The following is a 13,454-nucleotide window of genomic DNA, read 5'->3' as shown; positions in this document are numbered from 1 at the left end:
GTATGGGTCCCTTTCAAGCATTACCAGATGGAAACTGAATGAGAATTTCTCAAATAGAATTTGGGAAAATGTGACTTTATTCAATATGTTTCTTTATTAAGAACTGACTCTTTCACTAGTAGCTCATCCTACTGTAAAAATTCCTAATTCAGAAACACAGATTTCTTCTTTCCATATTTCTCATTTCTAGTGAGTCTTTTCTGAAAATTAATGCTGAAATCAAATGAAAGGGTTTTTTTCCCTCTAAAATAATTTTAATCTATGCTGGAAGATTTAATGTACTAAACTTAATATGCAGAAATAATGTATAAAGAAGAAAAGGCTTTTCCAAATTTTCCTAAAGGTTGTTTTCAGTCTGCAATAATTAATGTGATAAGACATGTATGAAAATGCATTAAAAGATCAGGAATATTCCTCTGCAAGTACTTTAGAATCTAATAAATAATAAATCTGATGATTAACTGCATGGGCATAAGGAAAGCACATTACTAGGAAACTGAATAGAACCTGGCCTTTGAACAAATGTGTACTATTTTTTTAATATATAAAAGTACTTGAATATAGTCAATTCTGTGAAAAGAGAAAAAAAAAGAATTACAGAAAGTGATTATGGTGTTAACACTGTATTTCCAAATTAAACAGATTTAAATATTGCCATTAGCAATCAGGGTATTAGGATTTTGATGGAACAGTGTCATAAGAAGGTGAGCAAAACAATGATCTGACTTAACGCTGTTTGAGCAGCCACAGTGGTTTATGCTGGCCTAGAGAGCTGAAGTAAGACCACCACCAAGGCTTCTCATTGTGCCGTGTAGGCTGCCCTCTTTCTTCTCTTCGTTCAGACTGTGCATGTTGGGCATGAGGATCAAAATATTCCAATGGGTCGTATTGATCATATATGTCTTCCATCGGCCCCCAGAGGAAATTTTTAGGCCTTGTATCTAGAGATCGAAGGACAAAATCTACCCTCCCAGCTCTTTTCATCTTGGCAGGCAGAATGACCCTCTTCATCACCTTGCTGTATCCGATAGCATGAGCACTGATTATGTATCTTCCCGGAGGTAGGAGTCTCCAATAGTCTCCATCAGCAGCTAAAGAAAACAGGTATCTCAGTCCTTTGTCCAGTAGCATAAATGCGTACACACATCTATACACAGATAAGCACTGGACATTATAAGGGCAGATTCTAAAAAAGAGCTCAGCACACTGGGTATTCCCCTCTTTTAAAAATCAGGTTGAAGGTGTCACAGTGGGAGCTGCTGGGAGTTGAGCACTTTTGAAAATCTGGCCCTTAGTAAATAATTATATTTCTGATCTTGTAAATTGTATTAATATCAGGATAGATGCAGTGTATGTATTACACAGAAGTACACCATGGCAAACAAAAATGGTGTCTGATTCTGTTTTTGCTTGCAATGGTATGAATAAGAAGTAGCTCCAGTGAAGTCAATGGATTTATACCTGTCTGTAGCTGATGTAAGCGAAAGAAGAATCAAGCTCAATATAGAGATATATTGTGTGTCCGAGGGCATAAGAAATTCCTATTTGTAATATATAATACACATGAGACATGGGGTCAGATCATCAGCTGGTGTATATAGTTTGTCTCTGATGCTGAGGTGAAAATGTCCAATTAAATGACTATTTTGAAATCCTGCATGTTGGTGGCTCATTGACTTCAGTGGAACTATAGCAGTTTCCTCCAGCTGAGGATCAGGCCTGTATTTTAATGCATATGCAGAAGGAGGCAGTGCAAACAATGAGCATTTATGCTAACTTTATGTTTCCTGGATTTTTAATGTTTATCAGTGCAGCGAACATCGTATTAATGCTATTTTTTCATAGAATTTCAATGTCTATCTGTTGCTGTTTTTTTAAGATGAAAATAAAGGAAGAAGAAGGGAAAAAGAAAGGAAAAAAATCAGAGGTATTCCGCTCCTGGCAATCATAATTTCCTTCATTCATAGGTGCTGGAACTAGAGGTGCTGGGAGTGCTGCAGAAGCTCCTGGCTTGACGTGGTTTCCATTATTTACAGAGTTATTATGTAATGGTTCAATGGCTCTCAGCACCTGCACTCTACAAATTGTTCTAGCACCCCTGCCATCATTTTGAATATTTTGGCTTTGCAACTGTTGGGCATAGTCTATCTTAACTAAAGCCTGGTCACCATGAAATTTCTGCTATACAAACTCTTGTCCATTCTGAAATGAAACTTAACACTCCTTTTTCCTTCACAAGGGCACGATATTTTTGGTTAGTTCTTTATGGGCCTTATTCATAGCCCATTGATGTTAATGGGAAGTCATTGTCTAGTATGAGGTTTGGAACAGGCCCTAAATCATGCCCCAATTTCAGCTTCAAAAATTTGCACCATCTCCCAGTTTTGAATCCACTCTAATTTTATAGGTTTACTCAAAGTACTGTCATGCAGTATCCACTATATTTATAAGCCACTCTGGCTTTCCACACTAATATAACAGCCACCACCAGAGCAAAATTTTACCACACACGTGACATAATGTACTTCTGGGACCTAATCCTATTCCCATTGAAATCAATAGCAAAATTCCCATTGATTTCAGTGGGAGCAAGACTGAGCCCTAAATGCTCAGAGCTTTACAACTGCTGATAATTAACAGTTATGTATGTTATTGATTGGTTAATGCAATGTACATAGTATGTAACTCAGTATTCCACTCTTTTCACCTCTGATTGACTGTATGTAGATCATTCATATATATTTATAACATACTATTCACCTGTGCACAGAGACCAAAATATTGCTCTATCTGAAGAAAATTTCAGTTTACTTAGCCTAACAAGAAATTTAACATGAAATTAGAGAGAGTCTGCAAAAAATTCTGGGAAAAATTTTGCACTCAGTTACACTCATGCAACTTCACTGGCACTGATAATAGGGGGGGTGGGGGAAGGGAGGTGGGGTAGATTTTTACCTATGTTTTTTCACATAATTCTAGAAGTAAACTCACACAGTCAAATCCTGCAATTGTCTTCAGGCAAAATGTCCATTGAATGTAATAGGACTTTTGGCTTAGTGAGGACTACAGTTTTTCGCTCATAGTGCATACCATCATTATCATATGAGACAGATCCAACCAATATAACATTACCTGTGATAACATCATGTCGGATCCCTTTTACTGAAATTCGGGCATTTTTTATTGGGTTACCAAATTTATCAGACACAATTCCCTTTATCCCGCGGTGTACCTAACGAAGAAAGGACAAGTTACACCAAATGGTAATATTTTTGTGCCTGCTCATCTTTTCCTGCAAGAAAGCCTATAGGAAGAGGAAGTGTAAGAATCTGTAGGGAGTACTGAATTGCTGCCACCTCAACATCAACACAAAGGCGTAGGCTAGGCTCTTCCATGAGGACCTTGTGAGGCTGGGCTTAGCAGGAAGCACCGTCTAGCAGGACCTGAGGGGCAGCTCCTCACAGCCCACTGATTGGTTGGCACCAGTACTTAAGCCAGTACTTAAGACCGGAAGCTATCTGAACAACAATACAGACTGCCCGCCTGCCTGTCTCTGCTTCAGACCCTGTGTGCAATAGACCCCAGATTCTGCCTTCTGATTCTGCCTGTCTCCTAGGCCTGACTCTTGGTTTGCCCTCTGGCCTGTCTTGGACTCTGGTCCTCTAGTACCTGACCTGGCCTGACTCCTGCTCTGACCATTAGGTCTGACTGCCCATGTGACAGGAAGAAATCCTCATGAGATTCTCTTCAAAATGAGTCACCATCCTTTTCATTGAGAAAGGTAGTTTGCCTTCTAGGGCAACAACTTAGAGGCCTGTGCACAATCTCATATCACTCTCCCCACTCATGAATCGCCAACCTACCAGCAACTCTCTATGACTTAAACTCAACACAGAAAATAAATTTAGGGTTAAAGTTTTTAAAAATGACCTGATACTTCCTAAGTAAAGGAAAAACACACTTTCATAAACTATGGAGTAAATGAGGCCAATTTACACAAGGATCTGACCCTCTGATCTACTAATTGCATTTACTACAAGGAAAAATGCAGCATTAAAGGATATATAGAATAACTAATAACTAACAGTCAAACAGCATGCTGACATCTTGACAATGCAACCAATTAATGCAGCTCACTGCTATGAATAATATTTGCATAAGAAAATCAGAGGCATTAAAACTTGTTGAAATAATAATAAACAAACAAATATTTTTCAGTTATGTAGTACCTCATATTCAAGGATCTCAAAGTGTAAACTGTAAACTATGCGTTAATTAACTGAACCCATCAGCAATCTTATAAGGCAGGCATGCATTATTACTATGCGAAAAATTTCCAGTGATGGAAATACTAGAACAATGACAGACGTTAATAAAAAAAAAACCCTGATGTGAATATTTATATTTTAGAGAGAGAGAGAGAAAGAGAGACACTAGAGCAGCAAACTTGGACTTCAGGGTTGTTATTGTGCTGCACAACATGGCCATTCTGAATGTCATGATAATAGTGTATATAGGACTCCAAGGGCTTGTCTTCACTTACTGTTGATGGACACTGTGGCGATTGATCCATGGGGGGGTCAATTTAGTGGGTCTAATGAAGACCCGCTAAATTGACCACAGATTGCTCTCCGGTCGACTCCGTTACTCCACCGGAACAAGGAAAGTAAGGGGAATCAATGGGAGAGTGTCTCACGTCAACATAGCGTAGTGTGGACCCCACAATAAGTAGATCTAAGCTACATTGACTTGAGTTACGCTACGAATGTAACTCCAATTGCGTAGCTTAGATAGACTTTCCCCCATAGTGTAGACCTGCCATGCACAGGATCCTACTGCTTGAGCTAAAGGGAAATACCCCTATCTGCTAGCAAGACAAAGCTGGTGACACACAGCAGACCAGTTTTAATTCCATGCACAAGATGCCAAACATGCAGTTACAAAATTGCCATTCATAACAATCTGAGCTGGTAAAAAAGTGGGGAGAAAATCATTTTTTTAGAATTTTAGTCATTTTTTTTCCTTCAGGCTTCACAAATGGACATGTATTTATTTATTCAAAATTTTCACAAATATTTATTAAAAAATTCAATTTCAAAATTCTTTTTCTGATTTTTTTCATTTTTCTGGGTTTTCTGTTTTGTAGGTTTCCTCTTTTCCCCTCCTTTTCCTCCTCTTTTCCCTTTCCCCTTCATTGTTTCTCCTTTTCTCTTCTTTTTTCCCCTTATTTTGCCCCAGGAAAACCCAGAAAAGCAGGAAAACCAATAAACAATGAAAAAAAGATTAAATTTTGTTTTCCAATGGAACTAAAATAATAGAAATTTTAAAAAAATCATTAACATATCCAATTTTTTTAAAAGGCCATTTTTTTGGATGAAAAGTTTTGTAATCTAAAAATGTTGACCTGTTCTAATTACAGCACACATTTATTAATGACCCGATTCTGCTGCTTCTACTCATGTTGAGCACTATCCTATCTTTTACATAGTTTAATTTATTTGAATGGGACTACTCAAGGTGTGAGATACTACTGAACAGAAGGAACCAGAAAGGGACAGAATTATTATAGCAGGTTGGTGCAGTTTTCTTTCCAGTCATCCTGCAGCATCAAAGTATGGAAAATCTTAAATTAGCATGAGGTGTTAAAAATAGTGGGCCTTTCTCTCCACGAATTTGTACCTTCATCATTAACATTCCTGTAAAGTGAATGGAAAACACTTCCAAATCAGAAGGACAGAATTTCACTCTCTGAAGAGCTGTAAATTCTCTATACAGGGTACAAGGAAGAAGAGAATCTGTCCCATAATTCAGCAATTCTATTTCAACTTTGCTTTGCTGGATTTAGGTCAGAATCTGTTTTAAGTCGCATTTCTGACATCTTTTTCTGACAGGACTTCAATAATTACTAGGTAGTACAGGTAAGAGTGACAGAATTGGGCCCTTAATTATTTTATTGTTATTGGGTTTATTTTGCTTCCATGAATACAGCCCTGATCATGTATCCTTACAGTCAATGGGAGTTTTGTAACTGCTTTCAATAGGAGACGTATTAGCGCATAGAAATCTATGTATAACTTTTGCTAGTTAAACCAAATAGATTTATGCACACACCAAATAATCTGGTAAATATCAGAATGAGAAAAGTTTGAATTGGTTATGGCAGACTTAATCCTTATCAGGACTAATTCAGTCAATCTTATCTAGAGAGTTTTTGCTTACTGTTCTGCATTTCCTCAAAAGGCTTTTCCAGCATAGACTTCTACAGTATCTCACAGTATAAAAATCTTTACATCTTGAAGGCTTCAAGTGCAATATATATGGATTTAATCCAGTCCCATTTGGACTCACTAAAACTCATTTTCATCAGACAGCTGTAAAATGAAATGAGTTTGGTGGTCTGGATTGTAGTCTTTATCGAATGATGATACTTACCACAAGTAGCAAGAGGTTGCTTAAAAAGGCCATAAAAAAAAGCTAACACACTCCTAACAACTTTAAATTACTACATAGTCTATCAATATAAGGCATGACAGAAAGCTGATCTGCTAATGGCTGAGAGAAAGATGTCTGCCTTGGGTCTCTGTGATCAGTTACCTATTATTAGTGAGGCAATTGTTATTGCTGAGTGAACCTACATAAATTTGGTTCGGTTGCTCCTCCACAAGTTCAGGGCCAGACGTTTATTCTAACAGCTTTTGTTCAGAAACTGAGCTGAAATATTAAAGGAACAGGATTTCCAATGCATGTTTCAGTATTTCTTAGTTCCAACTGTGGCAAAAACAAAACTTAAAAGGTCTCTGTTACAGAATAGTGGAACTTCAGACCAAAAACATTGAATCGGAGAAGAATGTAAAAGTGAAAATTACCTAAACTTTATGGAAATTTAAACTAAGTTTGGTTTAGTTCTTTGAGAGAGAGATTGAGTCTTATTTTTCTGAATGAATTGGTCTGTCTCTAGAATTGGATTTTGAAGAGTTGATTCATAAACCCACCCAAACTATTTATAGAAAAATTAACAATGGAATCCCACCAAAGAATGGAGATGAAAAGCCACAAGGACTAAAGGAATGTAAATAAAAGTAGGGCTCTACCATTTCCATAAAAGTCAGAAGGGCTTCTTTGTTTTCATGCCAGGCTGAATACAGTTCCTCCTCCAAAGGAAACTTTTCACATCCCAGCTCCAAGGTGATTTCAAAACAGTTTGTGTGAAGGTAATTAAAATCTGCCATACCTAAATTAATAGAAAGGGAAAAGGGAAGATTATGAACAATCCATGTCACATTTAATTAGAACTATGCTGCTGCAATTAGTTGATTACCAAATGCAGCCCTGTGGACAAGGATGTATATGTTGTGTAGAATGAATGCATCTACCATATGCATAGGATTCAGGATCTTTGGAGCTTTACAAGCATTATTTTAAACATCAGTTAACTAATTAATGCTCACAAAACCTCTTTGAGATGGGTAAGCACTATTATTATTAAAACACATTTACATTTGTGGAAGCTAAGGCAGAGGGATGGGAGTTGTGTATGATCAGCTTTATACCATATAGTACTGCCCAAGGTCACAGGGAAATCAAGGTTGGAGCTGGGTTTAGAACTCTGGAATTGACTTCCAGGCCTGTGGTCAGAGAATGAGACTTGTTCTTGGACTGGGGAATAATGTCTTTGCTGTCTTATGGTTTCTTCTTCATTTTATTACACCATCTAGCAAAGGTACCATACCCTGTCAGCAGGTCCTTTGGTGGCAGCAAACCTCTAAGAGAAGCTAACATCATGAGAACCTTGTGCCTCTACAAGGAAGGTCATGGCATTATTATGTACTAAAATGTTAATCATAGATAACAGGTACAATTTTCAAAAGCACCCAATTTTCAAAAGTTTTTAATCGCTTAGGAGTCTAAGTCACTTTTGAAAATAGGATGTAGGTGCTTTTGAAAATTTTACCCAAATATCAAAAATTGAACAAGCCTGAAAAACCAAATAATGCTAATGATAAAATAGCACTGGAAACTTGAACACCAATGAATTGGATATCAGCTGTGACATTTTTGCTTATCACGACTACTAATAATAATCAATTATAATTTAGTCAATATAGATTAAAACACTAGCACACTTCAAATCCGTAATGTAAAATATATAAAATTCTGCATTATGAATCTGAAATCCAAATTCATGCTGCTGTTGAGGCATTAATGTTTCATTCCTATCTGATAGAAAATTTCAGATTTTAACACCAGAACAGCATTTCATAAATACACAATACCAAATTTATCCCATGCATAACTCCGTTGATTTCACCAGAATTATGTCAGGGATGAATTTGGCCTGCTCTATTTGAATATAGACTTTGCCATTTAAATCCTCTAAAGACATTTTTGTGCACTGGGGGAAGGGTCTGATCCAAAGCCCACTGAAATTAAGGCGTCTTTCCATTGAGTTCAGTTGGCCTTGGATCAGGCCCTTACTTGTCTCTCTTAAGGGTCTTACTCGGGTTTAGATTCATAAGACATAATGGCAAAGAGATTTACCTCCAGTAAAGCTGTACCACTGAGCACCATTTATAATTCCTCCTCGTTTTACGAAGTTTCCACCACAACGAGCTTCTGATTTGTCTGAAATGATTGGATGTGCACCTGCATAGGCTTTAGCCAGCAATCTGAACATCTGAAATGAAGGATTTTGAAATATATTTACTTCTTCTGTGAACTGTAAGCACGTCTTCCACTTATCTTCACATCACTGAGATCCACTCCAGCACTCTGTTCCTGCTCGCCAGATGGTGTCCTCTAGACCTATGTGCACAGAGGGAACCTCTATACAAGGGTATCCTTCTTAGATAAAATTTACAAAAGTTCCTGAGTCGCCTAGGAGTCTGAATTCTGAGACCTAGGCTCCTAAGTCACCTAGGTGCTTTAAAAAAATCCATTATATGCCCTGCAATTATAAAGGATTCTAAATAGTGGAGCCACTTTTACCCTAGTCTCTACTCACCTGTGATTTCAGGAATAAATAACAATAGTAACTTGTTTTCACTTTATCAAAGGTGCCAAGTGCTTTGGGGTCTAAACAGTTTTTTCACAATGCCTATAACTTGAGGTAACTAATGCAAGTTACAGGCCTCCTTATTTCTCCCGGCACAAACTAAAACTGTTTATAACACCTCTAGCTTAGTGTCATTAATACTAGGTTGCATGTATGCCTCTAATAGAGACTGAAAAGTGTTACAGAGAGACACTTAGCAGTGCATGTGACCAGGTAGAAGATTCTGATGGTAAAGAGTCTGCTTGAGGGAACTCAGCCAATGCTATAGGCCCAAAAAGAGCATATGTGCCATCCTGATTAAGAAGTGGAGACAGCAAGTCTAGGAGTACATGTGACTTCTGAGTCAAGAGCGAGTCTGCAGGTTGGAGGGAGACTGCAAGGAGAGGACAGGCTGCAGCAAGGAAAGAAGAGGTTAGCCTGCAGCTTACAGGGGACGTTTTCTGTGACCTTTTATGCTAAGTGAGGGGGAGTCGATTGGCCCTGTGGGTGAGAACTTGGCGCTTGATTCACAAAGGTACTTAGGTGCCTACCTGACTCTTTAGGTGCCTACGTCTAACATTTAGGCACCACTGACATTTTCAAAATGAATGCTCAGGTGCAGCTTAACTCTGAAGGTTCCTGCCAGTAGACATGTGCAACGCCACGTAAGTCCTGCTGTCACCCCACAGCTAATGAGCTGCTGGGATCCCTAGTGCAAGCTGCATACCATTAGGAGTCTCAAGCTAGGGGTTCTTCTGCCTGCCTTGCCTGTGGGGACCAATCCATTAGGTGTCCTCTGACCACCTAATTCAAGTCTGAGAATTCCACTGGGTGGCAGAGTGCCTTGGAGTCAGGTGTTACAATGCTTAAAGTCCCTTTGTGAATATAGAGATCCTCGTCCTTAATGAAATGAACAATGGGGACAGCAGGCAAATCAGGTAAAATGCAGGCTGCAGAAGCCTGTCCCTCATCTCTGTTTGTCAGAGGCAGGAAATGGGCGACAGGGGATGGCTCACTTGATGATTACCTCTTCTGTTCATTCCCTCTGAATCACCTGGCATTGACCACTGCCGGAAAATAGAATACTGGGCTAGATGGATCTTTGGTCTGACCCAGTATGACCATTCTTATGTTCTTATGTCCACTAAATCACTAAAAGGAATTGGGTTTCACAGTGACTAGGGCAGAAGAAAGTAATGGTCCTGGTTTATCATCTCAGAGGTCATTGCTTGGGACAAAAACCCAAGAACATTCCAATTACTGGCAAACAGAAAGCCAATCAGGGGACTGAAGTGAGAGATCATCTCTGGAAAAATGTGGGACCTTAGAGGTCCAGACAAGGACTTTTAATTTATTCAGAATAATATTGTTATCCACAAGGTTCAGAGTGGAATATTCAAAAGCTCTCAGCACTGACCTGACTTCACCCATTGAAAAGAGAGTTTTACCACTGCCTTCAATAGAAGCAGAGTCAAGTGAACACTGAACATTTCTGAAAATCTCACCCTCGATACCTCATTGGGGCCAAACTGAATGAGTGAAGGGTTTGGGTTTGTTGTTTGTTAGTATTTCTGCTAATCGTGTAGCAGTGTTGGCAAAGGGACAAGCTAGCTAATTGTTGAATGAAGACAAATGAGTATTCATGTAAAATTTGAAGTCCATCTCATTGTTTCTGAGTCAGAGGAGATAGAAAACTACCCCCATTTCAACATCTCAGACAAAATGTTTTTGAGTTTCTCTCAAGCTTAACTATGATTTGTTGCCACTCTATGCACCTTCCCAGATAGTTAAATCTCCTTCATAGTTCAAGGCTCTGTTGGAAGAAAATAGCCAATAATTAAGTACATTTACAAACAATATTTGTGGATAGTTTGGGATCCAAGCCTGATCCTACTAACTTCTACTAAGGGAGTTATGGGCTCAATCTTGCTCCTATGATGTCAATGGGAGATTTGGGGTAAATTTTTTAGAAGTGCCTAAGGGATTGTTTACACTGCTTGACTGGTGGCTGCCTTGTTGGTGGCTCCTACCCTGTGCCAGGCTCAGCTGCTAGTCCCAGCTGGACTGGGGAGGATGGGACTTCCTCTTCCCCTGCACGGCATCTGGGGCCAGGTCAGACCCACCTCCAGATTTTCCCCCCAGTTGCAGGAAGTTCTGCAAACTTCGCCCTGATACCCCATTTCCTGCACCCGTCGCTCCTCAACTGCAGGGGGAGCGATCTGTGTGTGGGGAGCTGGTCCCCCATCCACCCACCCCTGTCCATCCTGACCCACTCATACCTAGACCCTCCCACCAAGCCTCAACCCCCCACACACTCAGAACTCCCCAATGAGCCCCCTCCCCCTGCAGCTGGACCACCCCAACAAGCCACCTGGATCCCCACCCCACCGGCCCCAACTAAATGCACATGGATCCCCACCCAATTGAGCCCCACTCCCCCAGTATTTGGACCCCCCACTGAGCCCCTCACCCCCCCCAGACACCCCCACGCCGAGCTCTATCCCCCCCACACCCAGACTCCCTCCTGCTGAGTCCCAACCACCTTCACTGGACCCCCCTGCAGAATTCCATTACCGTTGCACCCAGAACCCCCAACAAGCCCCTGTGCCTCCAGATCCCCCCTGCACCCAGATTCCCCACACAGAACCCTCTCAACCGACACCTGGATCCCCCCACGCTAAGCCCGTCCACACCTGGATCCTGCTTTGCTGAGCCTGCCTGCCTACACCTGCTGCACCTGGCACAGAGGGGCAGGGCCCTGCAGTATTTCTGGGGGAGGCCCGGTCCTTGCGCTGTGTCAGGGTTGGGTGCAGCCTCACTGCTGAGTCTGTGTCCCGGGGTGGGAGCTGCACAGTGATCTCCCACCTCTGTGCAGCCAGTGGCCTGTGCACCCACTGCCATGCTGGAGCCTCCACATTTATTTGACAAATAAGATTTGAAGAATTTTGCAGAATTTTAAAATATTGGGTGCAACATTTTTATTTTTTTGGCGCAGAATGCCCTCAGGAGTAACGAGCTAATCTGGCCACTAGGGATAAACCAGATACAGCAGTGTCCCACATCCCCAACACCAATGGAACCAGGAAGGGGTAACACAGGGGCCAGAATGCACCAGAGAATATATTGACATAGGTGGGAGTATCACTGGATATTTAAATCTGTTTTAAGTACAATTTGACACATTGGCTCAGCCCAAAAACAACTCAGCAGGCTGGAGAACCTGAGCCTTCAAGTTTAGCTTCAGCAATGCTGTGGTGCTTTACTTTTTGCTGCAACCAAGGATGCAAATTTTCCCTCTTCCTCCTTGCCCAGGTGAATTCCACCAGGTCAGCAGTCAGAACAGAGGTTACAGCTAACAGAACAGCAGCTAAAACAGAGCAACAATATTTCAGGATGCAGGTCCCCAGACAACAGCAGCTGCAGATGAGATTAGTTAAATGCAGGTCACTTAACAGGTGTGGTTTTATAACTCTAACATTTAAAGGGATACTGCTAACATTGCTAGATCCACCATTGCTACAAGCACTGGAAAAGTTACAAGGTTAAAAGAGAGGGGGGAGGAGAGTACACGTTGATCTCCCTCCAATTAAAATAATTTTTTAAAGCCAATTTGAGAGGAAACACTGTTTGGTGCCCCAGATTTAAATGAGGCTCCAGGTGCACAGTCCCTCACAGAGAAAGGGCACAATGATTACTGTAAGATTCAGGAGGCCTGATTCTCCTCTCCACCACCCAAGTGTGAGTCAGGAATATATCCGGAGCAATCTGTGGAGTCCCATAGCTGGAGAGGTGGTAAGTGAGGAGAAGGAAGCTCACAAACATAAAGTCACCGGCACTGTTTATTTTTTGGGGTGTGTGAAATATTTCACTACAGCAAGTATTGGTCAATAGGGATCTGATGCTGCTCCTCTGGAAACTGGCCACAAAAGAGAAATATTAGAGTAATCTTGACCTAGACCTGAGCCTGCAAATGGTTCAGGGTATGTCTGCACAGCAAGGAAAAACCCACAGCTGTCCGGTGCCAGCTGACTTGGACTCACGGGGCTCAGGCTGTGGGGCTGTTTCATTGCTCTGTAGGCTTCCGGGCTGAGGCTGGAGTCCAAACTCTGGAACCCTCTGGATTTCAGCTCGAGCCCAGACATCTATACAGCAGTGAAACAGCCCCCCAGCCCGAGCCTGAGTCGGCTGGCACAGACCAGCCATGGGTGTCTAGCTGCTGTGTAGACATACAGTACCCTCAGAGGCCCATTATGTCACTGGAAGTTTAAAAAAACAGTTCCAATGCAGAAGGCATTCAGCACCTGAGCATTTTTAAAGGGCTGTGACATCATTGTTCACGTGTAATGGTACCTTACTCCACAGATTTCAGAGTAGCAGCCGTGTTAGTCTGTATTCGCAAAAAGAAAAGGAGTACTTGTGATTT

The 13,454-nt window shown here is 41.0% G+C and overlaps 1 protein-coding gene across 1 annotated transcript in view; it reads right to left on the bottom strand.

Moving 5' to 3' along the window:
- Window positions 1-519: 519 nt before the first annotated feature.
- The window catches only part of CPZ (carboxypeptidase Z), a 52,197-nt gene continuing 39,262 nt past the window's right edge, over window positions 520-13,454 (bottom strand). Inside the window, exons 8-11 of the mRNA XM_038399860.2 lie at window positions 8,539-8,674; window positions 7,092-7,231; window positions 3,133-3,232; window positions 520-1,091 (exon numbers count right to left, since the gene is read on the bottom strand). Of these exons, the coding sequence (XP_038255788.1) occupies window positions 727-1,091; window positions 3,133-3,232; window positions 7,092-7,231; window positions 8,539-8,674 (741 nt within the window). The 3' untranslated portion in view covers window positions 520-726. The remainder of the gene's footprint in view (window positions 1,092-3,132; window positions 3,233-7,091; window positions 7,232-8,538; window positions 8,675-13,454) is intronic.

Source organism: Dermochelys coriacea, chromosome 4 (assembly GCF_009764565.3).
Source record: "Dermochelys coriacea isolate rDerCor1 chromosome 4, rDerCor1.pri.v4, whole genome shotgun sequence".
Classification (NCBI taxonomy): Eukaryota; Metazoa; Chordata; order Testudines; family Dermochelyidae; genus Dermochelys; species Dermochelys coriacea.
The sequence above is the reverse complement of the archived record's forward strand: the minus strand, read 5'-3'. Positions and strand labels throughout refer to the sequence as shown.